Raw genomic sequence first — 15,536 nt, 5'->3', positions numbered from 1 at the left:
GGCGGTGCATGTTGGTGTGTCTGTGGTGCTGCTGCTGCTGCTCTCATGGCTCAGAGGAGAGCTGCCGGCAGCTGCTGCTGCTGCCCCAGGGCGCCCATGAATGAAGACAACGCCCGTTTCTGCCTGCTGGCCGGGCTCATCCTGCTCTACCTGTTGTGCGGGGCCGCCATCTTCTCAGCCCTGGAATACCCCTTTGAGCTGCGTGCCCGTCGCCTCTGGAAACAGCAGCTTGACAACTTCACCCAAAGGTACAGGGTCAACCTGGGTGCCCTGCACACTCTGCTGCGTCAGTACGAGGAGGCAAATGGAGCAGGGATCAGAGTAGACGCGCTGAGGCCCCGCTGGGACTTTTCTGGAGCGTTCTACTTTGTCGGCACAGTCGTGTCCACTATTGGTAAGCCATGAAGCTTTTTTGCTTTCTGAAAATGCTAATGCAAAAGTTTTTAAAGTATCTTTATGCAATACCAATTCCAAAATTGTTCATCAACTTTGACCTTTTAACCTTTCATTTTCTGTGTCTCCAGGTTTTGGCATGACCACACCAGCGACCATAGCTGGAAAAATATTCCTTATTTTCTACGGACTCATCGGCTGTGCGGCCACCATCCTCTTCTTTAACCTCTTCCTGGAGAGGATCATCACCATGTTAGCTTACATCATGCGCTGGTGTCATGAGCGTCGGCTGAGGTGTGCTGGAGTCGGGGTGGTGTCGAGCAGGGAGGAGTCGTCCGGTGAGGAGGACAGCCTTGAAGGCTGGAAACCATCAGTCTATTACGTGATGCTGATCCTGGGTGTGGCGTCGGTTGTGATCGCCTGCAGCGCCTCCACCCTGTACAGCTCCATGGAGAACTGGAGCTACGTGGACTCCCTCTACTTCTGTTTTGTGGCCTTCAGCACCATCGGCTTCGGGGACCTGGTGAGCAGTCAGAGACAGCACTACGAGTCTCAGGAGGCGTACCGGCTTGGGAACTGCCTTTTCATCTTAATGGGGGTGTGTTGTATTTACTCACTCTTCAATGTCATTTCGATTATCATCAAGCAAACTCTGACATGGATCGTGGGTAAACTCGTCTGTTCGGGGCACCGTCAGCCCTGCTCCTGCTCTAGACCTGGCTGCCGGTGGCTGTGCTGCCCCTGCCTCCAGAAAAAAAATCGCAACCGCCTGCGTCCGCCTGCACACCTCAGACAAAAACGCTTAAAACGCAACACCGTGCAGCCCATTTCATCCCACTGCCCTGCAGGAAAACACCGCTACAGGGACGGCTCCATGGAGACAGTGTGTGACAGTGAGACGGATGCAGGTGCAGTGGCTGATGGGGTGCGTGTGGGCCGCCGTCTGTCAGGAGAGATGATCTCTGTCAATGAGTTCATGGTGTCCAATAAAGTATCTCTGGCATTGCTGCAGAAGCAGCTGAGCGAAACAGCTCATCAGGGCCCGCGGCAGAGCTACCATCAGAATGGATTCTCTGGTGGTGTTGGGGCCTTGGCCATCATGAATAATCGCCTACAGGAAACCAGTGTGGATAGGTAGCACCACTGTGATGTCATTTTTGTGTGCATTCTCTCTATTTGAGCCCAAATCCTTACAGTGATTTAGAAAAAGTCAATAATTTATCCTCTCAGCATGACAAATTTTGAGGATCATTTCCCTCTAATTAGCATCTGTTCAGCGCCTCTCTGAGCTTTTTCAGTGAGTCTATGCAGATAATAGCAGACCTCCAGCATGGATTCTGCACATCAAATAATTGATTACATTTTGTTCTGTGTTGAGGAAGAGAGCCAAAAGATGAGTAAAATTTAAAGAATCCAGCATCACTGTGAAGAGGGGTCTGATGTCCTGAAGTGATTGGCTCATTCAAAAGCAATCAGATGAAAGAAGCAGTGAAGGACCACTTAAAGGGGACTGCTGATTTAAGAGTGCCGCACATGTCCCCTGAGCTCCTCAATAAATGCGGTTGTATGTGAGGTGGTAGTTAGTGTTAGTGAACATGCAAACACAATATCTCCTCTTAGAAAACGAGCAATTGTGATTTGTATTTAAACAGAGCTTCTCAAACGCACTTCAGGAGCTCACAAGCACAGAGAACGAGACGTTTTAATTTGTTGATTGCTCACAAGTCGCCCATCTTGTTTCATCAATGCATGTCATTGATATTCACAGTAATCACGACAGAGCGCTGAGATTTAGGGTTTTCAGTGGAGCACATCTAATCAAACGTGGCCTGTAGAGGACGTCCTTATGTCAGTAAGAGCTGCACAGATAGTCGCAGGATCACATCAACAGAGCGGAGAGCAAGATTCAGGCTCCTCGGCTAGCTGGAGGAGATCCTTTACTATGCAAGAAAACCCATGTTATTCCCTTATGTGTCGATGTGTATCATGCACAGGCGAGGAAAAAAGCTTCCTTCTAAGAGACAAAATCGTCAGTTTTCCACTATTGGCCAAGCTTGAAAAAAATAGTGTCTTAGTAAAATCTTGTGGGTAAAAAAACAGGGGTTTCATAGTGCGGTGTGGTGTGGAGGGGGTTTGGAGTGATTACCAAGGGCCCAATGGGAAGTCGGGGGCATTGAAAATAATGGAATCACAAATTTGGTTTTGTGTTCCATTTCTTTTTTTTATATGCCTAGGCAATTAGTGCCATACCTAATTAAAAGTGGCTGAATAAATCAGTGAAAAGAGTGACCTTTGAATACAAAATAGTGGAAGCTATTTTAGGTCCCTAGAACCCTTTAAGGGTAATGATTTATGATTTAGTCTGCTCCTGCACTACAGTTTGTCTCTAAATACAGCTAGACCCGAATGAGTGACTGCTAATGCAGCTGGAGCACCAACAAATACAATTCTATCTTTAGGGAAACCAGGGTTTCAAAAGAAAGAAAAGGCAATAAAAAGAAAGGAAAAAAACAAACTGAGTTTCAAAAAAATGTGAAAGATGTGTTACAGAGACATGGAACAAGAGAGGAAGGGCAGGGGGCCCACAGAGGCTAACTCTGCATAGGGCCCAGGATTTATTTCTACACCCCTGGTAAAAAAAGAAAAAATGCAAGTCATCAATTAAACAATTTTTTATTTAGGTTTAAAATAATTAGGACTCATAACATGTAATGTCTACACACAGGAATTTGCTTACTGTAATAATATAACAATGCAGTATATGATGCAGGTAAAATGACCCATCCTGAAGCTGACCCGTTCTGATGCTGTTTGTTTTATCAACTATATAAAAGGTAAATAAGGCAGCACTGTACATATCATCAAACGTATGGAAAAAACACATTTCACATACACTATATTGAAGAAAGTGTTAAGAAAAATGTTTTTATTATTATTATTATGTATTATTACTGTAGAATTTATTCATGTATTTATCTATTTTTAATTGGTCAGTAAAAAACAATTTTAGGGCATTTGGCCAAAAATAATAATTTTGCCTAATAACACATAATATCACTCCAGCCAAGTGAATCTTATTCTACATGTTTAAAGTAAACAAAAACTTGTAGATGTAAACACCTCTTCAAAAAGAGTTTTGGTAATGTGTGAAATGTATTTTTTCTTTGTGTCTGTTTAATTAATAGAATTAAACTTTTAATTAGTGTTCATTTATTTGCCTGTCTTGTTCGACCACTAGGGAAAAAAGCTAAATTTGTGCATTCCCAACAGCTGCCCATCCGCTAGCACTGTTAGCACTCCTTGTAGAAACAAACAGGTATATGCTAGCAGCATGCTAGCTTTTGGCTAACACAAACACATTTTTCCTTTCTCGTGAGGAAAGGCAAACTTAAAAATTATTATATCTGCTCTTAAAACATCTTTAAAATACAACTCTACATACTTATGTTTCTTATTTTATCCAGTGAAAATGTACAATTTCACAGCTGGTTGTTATTCAGTTTAACAGACTGACATTTGAAATGATCATCTGTATTTTCTGTTCACTGAATATGAGGCAGAGGTTTGTTGCTGGATCAGTGTCTCTGAGTAAGTTTTACAAAATGTCCTTCTTGTATAAATATAAAATGTATCAGGCTTTAGTAGACCTATTTTTGCATTGTATTTGTTTAGACGAGATGCTGCTTGCTAGTATGATGTAAACAAACAACACTGTCTGTTCATCTCCCTTTTTGTCAAAGTGCACACATGAAGAAAACAATTTTAATATTGACATTTATTACAGTCCCTCCACGGATCCTTGCAGACAAAATCCAGCCAGGCTTCTCAGGACCCTCCCATGCCCTGGACACACAGGTAATACAGACAATAATGATGAATACACTTTGCTTGGTGGAGGATATAACACGTCTTCTAATGATTCGAATTAGACAAATGTGTAGTTTGTACTCACGTTTGGTAGAGTGGGCTTGTGTGTCTCTCTTTGTTGATAGTAAGCAGAAATAATGCAGTTCCTTCTGCAATACACAGAAGTAACATGGTGTCATTTTCCAATTTGGGTTACTTGCACAAACACACATATGTAACTCATTTTGAGTGTCTTACTTGCTCTGTATGCCTCCACCTGGTGGTAATCCTGGGATGACCGTGGATGCGAGGACCGTGAGGACAGACAGCAGGTCAGGTTCCTCCCCTCTGGCACATAGCTCTTCGTAAATCTCTGTCAGATATTAAAACAAAAACAGAAAAATGCATGTATTAGCACATTTGGAAAGGTACTGGTAATTCTTACATGCAGATTAAAGCATAAACTATACTTTTAATTAAAATGTCAGACTGTCAAACATTAAAAGCCAAAACCAGCAATGCATTATAAAAAAAGCTACAGTGTCAAGTCGTAGAAGTTGATCTTACTCAAAATAATATTTGAAACCGATTGCCTTGTAAAGGGAAGGTGAATACAACTACAAAGCTTAATGTGTTTATTGTATATCTAATTGATACCTTAATTTTTTAAAAAAGAGCTGTATTTACTAAACCAAGTTAGTCTGACTTGCCTTGATCTAGACAAAGAGGATTTTGTCAGTGATTAAGTCAGGAGTGCTAGAACTGCTAGTTCTGTTTTGTGAACATGTTTAAGAAAATACAGATATGACTGACTAGTTTGCAACCAGCAGAATACAGATATAGTGACTTACTGAAGATGGTAACTTGTCATTTTTGAGTTGCAACAACACAATATTAAGTAAATTTAACAAATTTGTAAGTGAACTCAACACTTGGATATAAAGTAAATATCAATTAAGATTAATAGTTATATATTTAGTTTTTTTTTTTAAGTTAATTGGTTTTCTAATTTTAAAAAAATCAAGTAAAATCAACTTGTCAGGTTTCACAGTGTAGGTTATCTGCCAAAGGAGAAGGCACTTTAGTTTTTAGCAAGTGTTACTGAAACAGATTTAAATAGTAAAATTGTTAATTAATACTCATTTGATGTCCTACTGAGTATTTGCCACATCATGATGATATACTGTATGTGAGATTGAGTAACAGTGCCCGTGCTCATGGCAGTGAAGGCAAATGTCACCCAGTGCAGCAGAGCCTATATGGCAGAGTATGTCTGGAATAATCTATATCCAGCTTTGGCTACACAGACAAAACTTGTTAATGTAAGTGGGTTCAATTCACTTTTTGATTTGGATCTTTTAAAGGAATTGGCTGACAGCAAAAAAAAAAACATAGCTTATTAAAGCCTTATACTTGACATTCAAATTTAAGAACTGACAAAAGAAAGGCATTCATTTGCAGCAGAGGAAATGGTAGAGGCATGCTGTCCCCATAAAGCTGTCTGTCATCATAAACCAGGACAAGTACAAAGAGTTAAATCTTAATTTGCTGTTACTGAAAACCGTAAACTTCAGAAAATCAGAAGTGTCAGGACATTAAAGCCATAATAAAAACGAGGTCTTAAAGTGCTAATATTACAGCTGTTAGAGGTGTGCAATCCCCCCAAGGCTGTTTGTCCTCATAAACCAGTATAAGTACAGAAGAGTTTCATCTTAGCATCATGCAACTAAAAAAAAACCTAAAAGAAATCAGAAAAGTATTAGGACATTAAACCATGATAAATACAAGGCATTTAGAGTGCCCTGTGTGTCATTATTACCCACACACCTGCTACTTTGGACTCCAGCAGGTCCTCCAGCTCGGCCTCCTGGTGCAGTGCCTCAGCAGACAGCTGGGGGGCTCCAGGGAAGCACAGCAGGATGATGCTGATGTTGTCCAGGCTGCCCTGTGGAGCGGAGCAGAGGTGAGTAGTGATGGTCGACCTTACAAATGTCAACATATGAAATGTTATTACATCCTGTGTGAACAATTTTAGAGATAGATCATTTTCACCTCAAAGTCACCTCACAGATGCGGTGGAGCGGGAAAATGTAAATGGAGTGTGGAAGAAGCTGTGACATTTTGAGGTCATTGTGCATGAAGCCTCGTTACATAACACGCTGACATGATGGACATGACAGCCAAACAGAGTGTGGCATGGATGCCTTTAGGTTCTGTGAACCTAGGTTTTATATAGGGGGATTTGTTTAGCAAGGGCATCCATGCATTAATTAAATTATGGGTACAATTTATTGCTAGAAAAGCTGTTCTGCAGAAAACTTTCAGTATTCTGGTGAAGCTAATTCTCTTATTCTACAGATTACTGTATAGTGAAAACCTTCCTTCATTAAACACCCTTAGATCTAGTATCTATGATATGAATGGAGCTGACTTGCAGTGGAATTATTATTCTCCTTCATTGGCCTAAAATGATTCTTTATGCATGAGGAGGGTATGATGAGCAATCCTATGTTCTTTAACATCAACCTTGAATCATCTCCAGAGTGGCTGAAATGAGCCCTCGCAGGAAACCAGAATAATCCCCAGCTAACCTGCTCTAACACCCCTACAGTCTATTTTAAGGTGGTCTGTCACACTATTATACAGAACCACGAACAGCAGCCTCAGTGTAAATGAGACGGAACCAAAGAGCTAGCAGGAGTCAGGCCTGCTTTTTTAGTCTGAATGTGTGCTATCACAGCCAAGGGCGCTGTTCTTTGGTTCACTTTTAGACCTTCAGTTTACCTCATCTACAGTATACAGAGGACTGGGAGAGTTACTTTGAAATGTATTGAGATAATAGTTTCTTTGAATTAGATGCTGAGTCCTTGGATGATGGCAGCATTTTCACAGCCAGAGGGCATAATTTGCACTGCACTGTGATGTTTCCCTCTTCCGCTCTCTATACAAAATAATGCTGAAATTTCCACCCAGCAGAAGGATTTTGTTACTAGAGGCCATGATAATGAATTGGCCACTGTTAACTCCAGAACAGAGTGGTGTTATGTGAGACTCGCGGGGTGTTGTAATGTGTGTGCATGTGCATGCTAATAGGCTATATAGTTCTTTATTTTAAAATGTATTTTATTTAAAAATGCAATTCTACCAAATATCCCCATTTTACAAAATGCATCTGGAATCTGATTATGTCTTTTTTTTTTTGCTTTAACTTTAACATAACAGTTATCCTTTTCTGTGTGTCAGACCCAAACGGAATTTGCAGATCTTTTTTTTTTTTTGTGCGATTTTCAGCATAATTTCAGCATCTAGAATTAGGATCTACAGAATTTAGAAAACTGTCTGTTTACTTGTAATGTGATATACAATAACAATTTTAAAACAGGTTTGCTGGGGGGAGTATATAGAGCATTTTAGTTACATTGAGCACACAGCTTTACCGTTTGGTTCATTGTCACCACTCTCATTAGTGTAATTTTTAGATGTTACCTGCCCAGCACCAAATGGCTGACAAATAGCTAGAAGTTAGCACCTGGCTACTGGAAAGAAGTAATTACGCTGCTAAAGAGCCAGATGTTTTTCTCAGGAATTGTAAGCCAAACAGAGCTAAAAGCAGGGTTCCCACACATTTTCATGGACAGCATTTCAATACCTTTCCATGACTTTCAAGGACTCATAGTAAATATTTTTCTTTGTCTTGCCCCACTTGCCCGGTGTTTTTCAATCAGATTCAAACTCTAATCAAATATAATTTCAGCTGGTGGACATACATGAAAGGAGAGACAGATTGCGGGGAAAAAATGAAGAAACGTATATGATGGTTTACCAAACGTTGGCATATTAGAGCTACGTTGTCAGGCATTGTCAGCTCCAGAAAATACATTCATATCATGTTACATTACGTGGATGGTTACTACATAGAAGATGACTCCAACAGTATCATTGCACACTACAAAACTGCATGACTTTTCCAAAACTTTCAATGATTTTTGCTCATTCCATTACTTTTCCAGGGCTGGAAAGTGTAATTGGGAAATTCCATGACTTTTCCAGGTTTTTCATGACAGTGGGAACCCTGTAATAGGAAAATGAATATTGTAGCACTGACTTTCTTTGGCTGACTGGAAAACAAACTGTATACACAAGAAAAGTAAGAGGATCCAGCACATTACCCTGTTGAACTCCACAGTCTTAGTTTACACTAATTACCCTCAAAATGTTCCATATGTCCCACTCGTCTAATCAAACCTGTTGGATAGAAAAGTTAGATATAAGAAATGTTGTGACTGGAATGTGCTTTTCAAAAGCCTGAGTGAAAGTCCTATTAACATTTAAATCTGATTGGTTTGATGTGTGTACTGTTAATTGAATAGAAAGTGTCCCCTAGTTAACCTCACAAAGCTGAGCTCTTTTCTTCCCTCTTTTCTTTCTCTGGTACCTTTCATCCAGCCAAACCAATTCAACTTAGTCACAGTTTAGGGGATTATGTTATTATATAAAATCCTCTGCCCATTAAAAATTATGTAACACAGTTTTACACTGAAATTGTGTTTTGTGTAATAATCAGCTAAAAGGACTTGCCAGTTAAACTACTGGAATGTAGAAATGCATAAAAGGGACAAAGAGGACATATATGAGCAGCAGGTTCTGACCTTATAGAGACAGAGGTCAATGACTTGGGTGCAGACATCTCTTAGGTCAGTGCAGACACGCAGCCGGTTGTGGATGAACGCACACAGCTCCTCGTTGCTGATGGTGTCCCACACACCGTCGCAGGCGAGCACCAGGAACTCATCACTTGGTGAGCGCTCCACCACACAAACCTCCGGCTCGGGTGACACCATCTGCTGGCTGGGCGTCCGGTTCTCTGCCCCCTTGTAGCTGAAGTCCCCCAGAGCACGGGACACTGCCAGGGAGCCGTTGATCCGTTGGATGGACACCGAGCCGCCTGCGCTCTCAATACGCTCTTTCTCCAGAGGGTTGTAAGGTTTGTGATCCTCAGTGGAGAAGCAAACCTGGCCGGACCGACACAGCATGGCCCTCGAGTCACCGCAGTTGGCAAAGTAGATGTAATACGGTGAGATGAGAGTGGCTACCACAGTGGTGCCACCTCTTTCCCAGCCTTCTCGACGTGCCACGGTATGCAGGTGCTTGTCTGTTTGCAGGAAGCCCTCGATGATGGCTCCCTTTACTCTTTCAGGATCGTCCTCTGGTCCCATCCCACCTGCGTGCACAAACAGACACAATGCTGAAATACTTTATTTTCTAAATCCAGCATCCTATAAAAAATCATACTTGCATAGAATAGGTCAATTTTTTGCAAAATTCAATGAGACATAATAATGGAGAGAAAGAATTTAGCCTTTTCTCAAGGAAAAGATCAGAATATCTTAGCTGAGCATCATTACAGTGAACGATAACAACACTCCACACCGCTGACTGAATCTTTTATTTTCATTCATGCATTTTCAGTTGCGTGTCCTTCACCTGTGGCAAGCATCTGACCCAGAAGATGCTGTGAGCAGTACTGTGCCACCATGCTCCCTGCATGACCATCAAACACAGCGAAGAAGCTCCAGTCAGCCAGCTCTCCCCCCAGCTGTGGCACGCAGTTGTGGAAGTCCTCCATGTTGGCCCTCCAGCCCTGCATGCTTCCCAGGGCGTAAGTGAGGCCCCAGCGAGCACAGCCCTCCTCTGTCAGCTTGTCCAGAACCGGCCGGTCCAGGTAGGGGCTGGGGATTACCTCCTCTTTCTCCCCATCCCCTGGCTGCTCTCCCTCTGCTGCTCCTCCACGACCCCCTTTGAAGAAAGAGCTGACCCTCTTCTCTGTCTCTTTCACCAGCTGCCGCATAAACGCAGGCATCTCCACGCTGCCCTTCCTGGCGGTCCTCATGGCTCTGCTGCACAGTTGATGTGAGGGGATTCTTCTTTTATCCCTGCCTCTGTGTTTGTGGCTGGGACGGAGGGCTGAGCTGGGCCTGATGCTGGGCCTGTGCAGTGTCTGCGTAGCCCTGCTACTCCAGGGCTCAGAGCATGGCTGCCCGAGTTGATGGATGTTCTCAGTGCTGGCTGCTGCTCACCCCCCTCTCTCTGCTCATCTCCTTCCTCTCCTCTCTGGAGACCTCACTGATCAGCGCTCTCTCCTCCGCTCATCCTTCCTCTCCTTCTTGTTTTGGTCTCTCGTCTGTGCTGCTGTGATTTCAGCCTCTTTCTCGCTTTTTCATAGCTCTTCCCTCTTTCACCAGCTCTCCCCTTGTTATTTTCCCAGTCTCCGCTGTGATTGGCTGGCTATTTGTGTGCACCAATCCCTGCTCAGCTTGCATCTCCACTGTCATGTTTGTGCTCACCCTCTCTCACCGTCCTCCTATCTGCAGCTCTGCCCCTCCCACATGTTTGGTAATCTCAACCTTTGATCGGTGGGATTATAGGCTGCCTCTGCTGTGGATTACAGGACTGTCAGCCATTTAGCTCACAGTGTGGTAACTGACGGTGGAGAGCAAAGACACGGGGGGAAAAGGGTTTATTTTCAATATGCACACAGATGATCCCTTTAATTATTCACTGTTACATATTAAGGGTGACAGTATGTACTGTGCCTCTGCAGGGAATCATGACTGATCATCCACCAGTTAAAAACAGCAATCAGAGCTGCATTAATTCTTTAATTATGAGTCATGTTGGACTGTTTTCTATCTGAATTGTCTGCAATGCTTATAGTGTCTGGACATTCTGTGCAGTATTTTACCATTGATTTTTGAAAATGATATTAGTATAGAATGTCGTTGTCTTTAGCCTGCCTGGTTGTACAAATGACCCCAGGAGAATTCCCTTTTGACTGATAGTTAGTTCTCTTTTAATTATTATTTTAGTGCTTGTGAATTGTATTTTGTCTCCTTTTGTGTCTTTGTCTGCAACTTTGTGTTTTCATTGCTGACTGTCTTGGCCAGGTCTCCCTGGAAAAAGAGATTCTTAATCTCAATGGGACCAACCTGGTTATATAATAGATTAAATAGCCATGGGCTGAATTGTCATGTTTTCCAGTTGTCTGTCCATCCATCCGTCTGTCCATCTGTCCGTCCATCCATCCCATTCTCTGGAGTGCAAAAATTCAAGAGAGCCTGGAGGGAATTTCTTCAAATTCGGCACAAATGCTCACTTTGACTCAAGAGTTAACGGAATAGATTTGGTGGTCATAGGTCAAAGGTCAAGGTAACTGTGACCTGGTCTGTCATATTCTCGCAAACGCTCTCAAAAATCTTAAAAAAAACCCGCTTTTTATAAAGTAGGCACAAATGTTTCCTTTGACTCAGCAAAAAACTGATTATATTTGGGTGGTTAAAGGTCAAGGTCACCATGACCTTACATACATCTCATTCTCATGAATCCACAATGTAAGTAAGCTAATGCAACAAACATGGTTTTTCTTCTTTTCCCCGCATGTCCTCAGGGAGCTTTCATGTCGGGGATTACGGCACAGAGTTTTGTGAGAGAGCAACAATGCTACCTCAGGCTGATGGAGGACTCTCTGAGGCCCTTTGTTCCAGCCTACCACGGCGTGGTGCAGCGGAACGAGCAAGATTACAACATGATGGATAACTTGCTGACCCATTTCAACACACCTGCCATAATGGACTGCAAGATGGGGAGCCGGTAAGCATCACCAGTCCATTTTTTAAGCCTTAATGCCAGGGATAGCCGAGGAAGGAAGCATTATGTTTTCGGGTTGTCTGTCCTTCCGTCTACCCATTCTTGTAGTCGTGATATCTCAAGAGCAGCTTGAGTGAATTTCTTCAAATTTAGCACAAACATTCACTTGGACTCAAGGATTAACTGTTAAAATTTTGTCATGGGTCAAGGTCACAGTTACTTTGCATTTGTCTCATTCTTGTGCAAGCAATATCACAAGAACAGCTTGAGGGAATTTCTTTAAATTTGGCACAAATGTCCCTTTCGACTAAACAATGAACTATTTCTAATTTGGTGGACAAGGTCAAGGTCATTGTTGACTCACAAAACATGTTTGGCCATAACTCAAGAATTACGCTACGAATATACACTAATTATGTACGCTAAATAAATAATATCAAACTTTGGCTGTAATCACAGTTTCTGGCACAATGTGGCAATAAAGCAAAATCACAATTATAAACTGGATGTGGCTATCAATTAATGGCTTTTTAAAATAAAAAGGGCAAAGAAAAAAAATGCCACAAATTTGTATGATTTATTTGTCGAGACACTAAAGTTGGAATATTCACCAAAGATAAAGTGGGAAAGATTACTGAGTGCTGTTACTGTTTCTTTTATTTTGAAGACTCAGAAATGTGATTTGATTACGCTTGTCACCACAGCATGACTTAGAGCTGCTTTGTTTGGCACCATTCCCCGGGTAACTGCTTAAATCTGTGAAGTCAGCCAGGATGACATCGCCGCTCTCTGTAATTCTTTGCACACTTCAATTTTGGGGCTGAAACTCTGCCAGTCATGCTGCCATGACCAGGCAAGGAAAGGATGGAGAAACTGTTTTAAACATTTAATCAAACTCACTCATCATGGTGGTGTTAAAGCAGCTTGTAAGAGAGACACACTCAACAGAAAGAAACCTCTGAGTGTGAGTGTGTAGTACAGATACCCAGGGGATACCTGAACATCGTACTCTCTCAACGCCTGCAAAATGTGTTATTTTGGAAGGCTAGAATAAGAAGATTAGCATCTTTTGTTTCACAGCTGCAAAATATGCTGTCAGACAGCTATGCGTGAGTTTGAGCAGTCACATTTTGCTGAAGCAAAATTAATGATGAGGAGGAATTTCAGAAACCAGCGTGACGTACGTGCTGTAACAGTATGCTTATAATGCTCAAAAATATCCCTTACAGATTGTACCAGGGATCATAAACTTTTACTATCAAAAGAGGCATTTTCAGTAAAACAGTCTATTAAGTCTAAATTAGCCTATCAACATTACTAATAGGTGTAAATGTGCATTCATAAATATGTTCTGTGGGCTTCTTATGATTATTTAATACTTTGACCTTGCAGTGTTGGCAGTGAAAGCAAGCAAAACTGTCTATGCACTATAAAAATTCTCTTTTTTTCCTCTGAAACTTTTTCTTCAGGGGATTGAAGACTAGCCATCACTATTGAAGTCTGGCCAGATTTTAAGGAAAAGGCACCAGGCTGAAGACAAATGATGCACATTTTAGCTAATGAAATAAAAATACTTTTTATCTTTTTATTCAGCTTGTTGGCAAGACTGTGGAGCCCCTAAAGGGCCATTGGGGAGAGAAAAAAAGAAGGAAGAAAAAAATTAGATGGTGGGAAAAATAGATTTTCTTCAGAGAATCTTTGTCTTTCCTCCAAAAAACTTAAACAGGAGAACGACAAACTTTATTGTTCCCCTGAGAAACTTTCTTGGGACAACAAAAATGTTTCTTGTCTATGTTTTTACTATCAATTTATTTTCCACCATCTTTTATTTCTTCTCCCACTTATCACTTAAGGGGCTCTGTACAAAACACATTTTCTGATTAGAAAATGTAAGAATTACTTTGGGACAATAATAAATAGAAATTAAAATGTAAATCACTTTTGAATCACTTGAATGCATCATCTGACCTGGCATGTCAGGATCCTCTCATTAACAGCAGGTTTGCTAAGTTAGCTGAGCAGGGAAGATGCCAAGAATGTATTTGGTTAAATCTTTATTGTTTGATAAATTTGTCTATTGCCTCATTGATTTGAATGTTGTTTTTGCAAAGGCATGTTTATTTTGGGGGATTTTTTTATTCTTTTTTTTTGTTTGTTTTGATGTGACAATGAGACAGTTTAGCCTCACCCAGTATTTCTCCACACATCCTGCAAATCAGTGGACACCCGAAGCACCCTGGATCATCAAACAAACAGTGAATACAACCAAATACAGGGGGTTGATCATGTTTACGGTGGCATCTGTGAGAGATTGTTTCACACTTGTTTAGAAGCCGCAACAGCATTGGCAGCGCTTTCTAAACACTGTCTAAAAACATGCCTATTAGTCCTTTGAAACCTTGATTGGCATCACTTTCTTGTGCTGCAGACACCTTTCACAAGTTTTTAAACCTTTCAGCCCAACTTGGTTTAATTTCTTTCAAAAACATGGGGAAAAAGGCAATGAGCGACCTGCAAATTTTTTTAAATTTTTTAAAAGAATACATACAAACAGAATTGTATAAAACGCCATACTAACTATTTGAAAAACTCTTCTCTGATGCTAAATGCATTGCAGTTGTTGCTTTTTAATGCTTGGATTAATTGTACAGTTTATTACTGTAACTGCTATGCACTGAATATAATATGAAATATACCTAAAATATGTTGTTTAGATGGTGCCCAGTAGCTCATGTAATAGAGCAGGTGCCCCATGTACAAAGGCTATGTCCTTGCAGTAGCAGTCGCAGGTTCGATTCCAAAATGCAGCCCTTTGCTGCATGTCGTTCTCTCTCTTTCCCCCTTTCACACTATGGCTGTCATGTCAAAAAAAAAGGCAAAAATACCCCTGGAAATAATCTCGAAAATATGTCACTTAGTCAGGGATTGTCAGTTTACTCAATAATAGGAGTCCCTTAAACAACAACTAAATCACTTTATATTCATGTATCAAACACATACTTCAATTTGCTTTATGTTACTGGAAAAAACCAAACATTTTTATTCTATTTAGTATCCAGCAGTCTAAGCCAGTGACCTTTTTCCCTTAAGGAAACTGGCTTAAAGCACATTAGACTTAAAATCAATCTCAATAACTGTAAGATGTGAGTTCTAGTGTTGCGTTGAAGCAGCTGAAATGAGAAATTGCGTAACTGTCACATAATGAACCCTGCAGAGCAAAGTGTCTGTGTATCCCTCTGGCATGCATTAAGAATGTGAAGCACCTCAGTCATTTTTCTATTAGTTTGTCATGAATGTTGAAAAAGAAACAGCAGCAGCCTGCTGGCATTGGTTGTATTCTTATTTATCCTGATTGGAGATGAATTGACATTAAAAGCTGTTTCTTTCGTGACGTGGCTGCATGTGGAGGCCTCTGGGTGCAGGTCAGCCACCAACTGAACTGGCTGAGGAACCATGAGAGTCTCTGAGAGCTGAGGGACATGTACATGCTGATGTCTCGGGTTCCCAATTTCAGTGTGTGTGTGTGTGTGTATGTGTGTATGTGTGTGTGAATCCAAACAGGGGGTATCCAATACAGGATAAAATTAGGCCAGCCAGGCCTTATATTGCTGACGGAGCTGGGGTGGCCAAAAAAAGCCCAGAGAGCGAGCCAG

General features: G+C 41.4%; 2 protein-coding genes across 2 annotated transcripts; one reads left to right on the top strand and one right to left on the bottom strand.

The window, feature by feature from the left end:
- Positions 1-96: 96 nt before the first annotated feature.
- On the top strand, positions 97-1,809 carry LOC121953070 (potassium channel subfamily K member 13). Its single transcript, XM_042500010.1, has 3 exons — positions 97-394; positions 525-1,069; positions 1,145-1,809. Exons 1-3 carry the CDS (start codon positions 97-99, stop codon positions 1,529-1,531), a joined length of 1,230 nt encoding a protein of 409 aa, XP_042355944.1. The 3' UTR covers positions 1,532-1,809.
- A 1,990-nt stretch (positions 1,810-3,799) lies between these two features.
- On the bottom strand, positions 3,800-10,476 carry ppm1nb (protein phosphatase, Mg2+/Mn2+ dependent, 1Nb (putative)). The gene is made up of 6 exons (XM_042499231.1): positions 9,724-10,476; positions 8,889-9,460; positions 6,067-6,184; positions 4,498-4,612; positions 4,346-4,409; positions 3,800-4,236 (listed from the first exon to the last, which is right to left on the bottom strand). Exons 1-6 carry the CDS (start codon positions 10,127-10,129, stop codon positions 4,219-4,221), a joined length of 1,293 nt encoding a protein of 430 aa, XP_042355165.1. The 5' UTR covers positions 10,130-10,476; the 3' UTR covers positions 3,800-4,218.
- Between the last annotated feature and the right edge of the window lie 5,060 nt (positions 10,477-15,536).

Source organism: Plectropomus leopardus, chromosome 13, assembly GCF_008729295.1.
Source record: "Plectropomus leopardus isolate mb chromosome 13, YSFRI_Pleo_2.0, whole genome shotgun sequence".
Classification (NCBI taxonomy): Eukaryota; Metazoa; Chordata; class Actinopteri; order Perciformes; family Serranidae; genus Plectropomus; species Plectropomus leopardus.
The sequence above is the reverse complement of the archived record's forward strand: the minus strand, read 5'-3'. Positions and strand labels throughout refer to the sequence as shown.

Bases quoted from the DNA above. Each gene is read 5' to 3' on its own strand.
- LOC121953070 (XM_042500010.1), top strand. From the start codon at position 97: ATGAATGAAGACAACGCCCGTTTCTGCCTGCTGGCCGGGCTCATCCTG. The intron at 395-524 runs GTAAGCCATGAA...CTGTGTCTCCAG, and splicing joins CACAGTCGTGTCCACTATTG to GTTTTGGCATGACCACACCA. The intron at 1,070-1,144 runs GTCTGTTCGGGG...CCCTGCCTCCAG, and splicing joins CATGGATCGTGGGTAAACTC to AAAAAAAATCGCAACCGCCT.
- ppm1nb (XM_042499231.1), bottom strand. From the start codon at position 10,129: ATGAGGACCGCCAGGAAGGGCAGCGTGGAGATGCCTGCGTTTATGCGG. The intron at 9,461-9,723 runs GTGAAGGACACG...TTGTGCACGCAG, and splicing joins GGGTCAGATGCTTGCCACAG to GTGGGATGGGACCAGAGGAC. The intron at 4,613-6,066 runs GTGTGTGGGTAA...AATATCTGACAG, and splicing joins GCTGGAGTCCAAAGTAGCAG to AGATTTACGAAGAGCTATGT.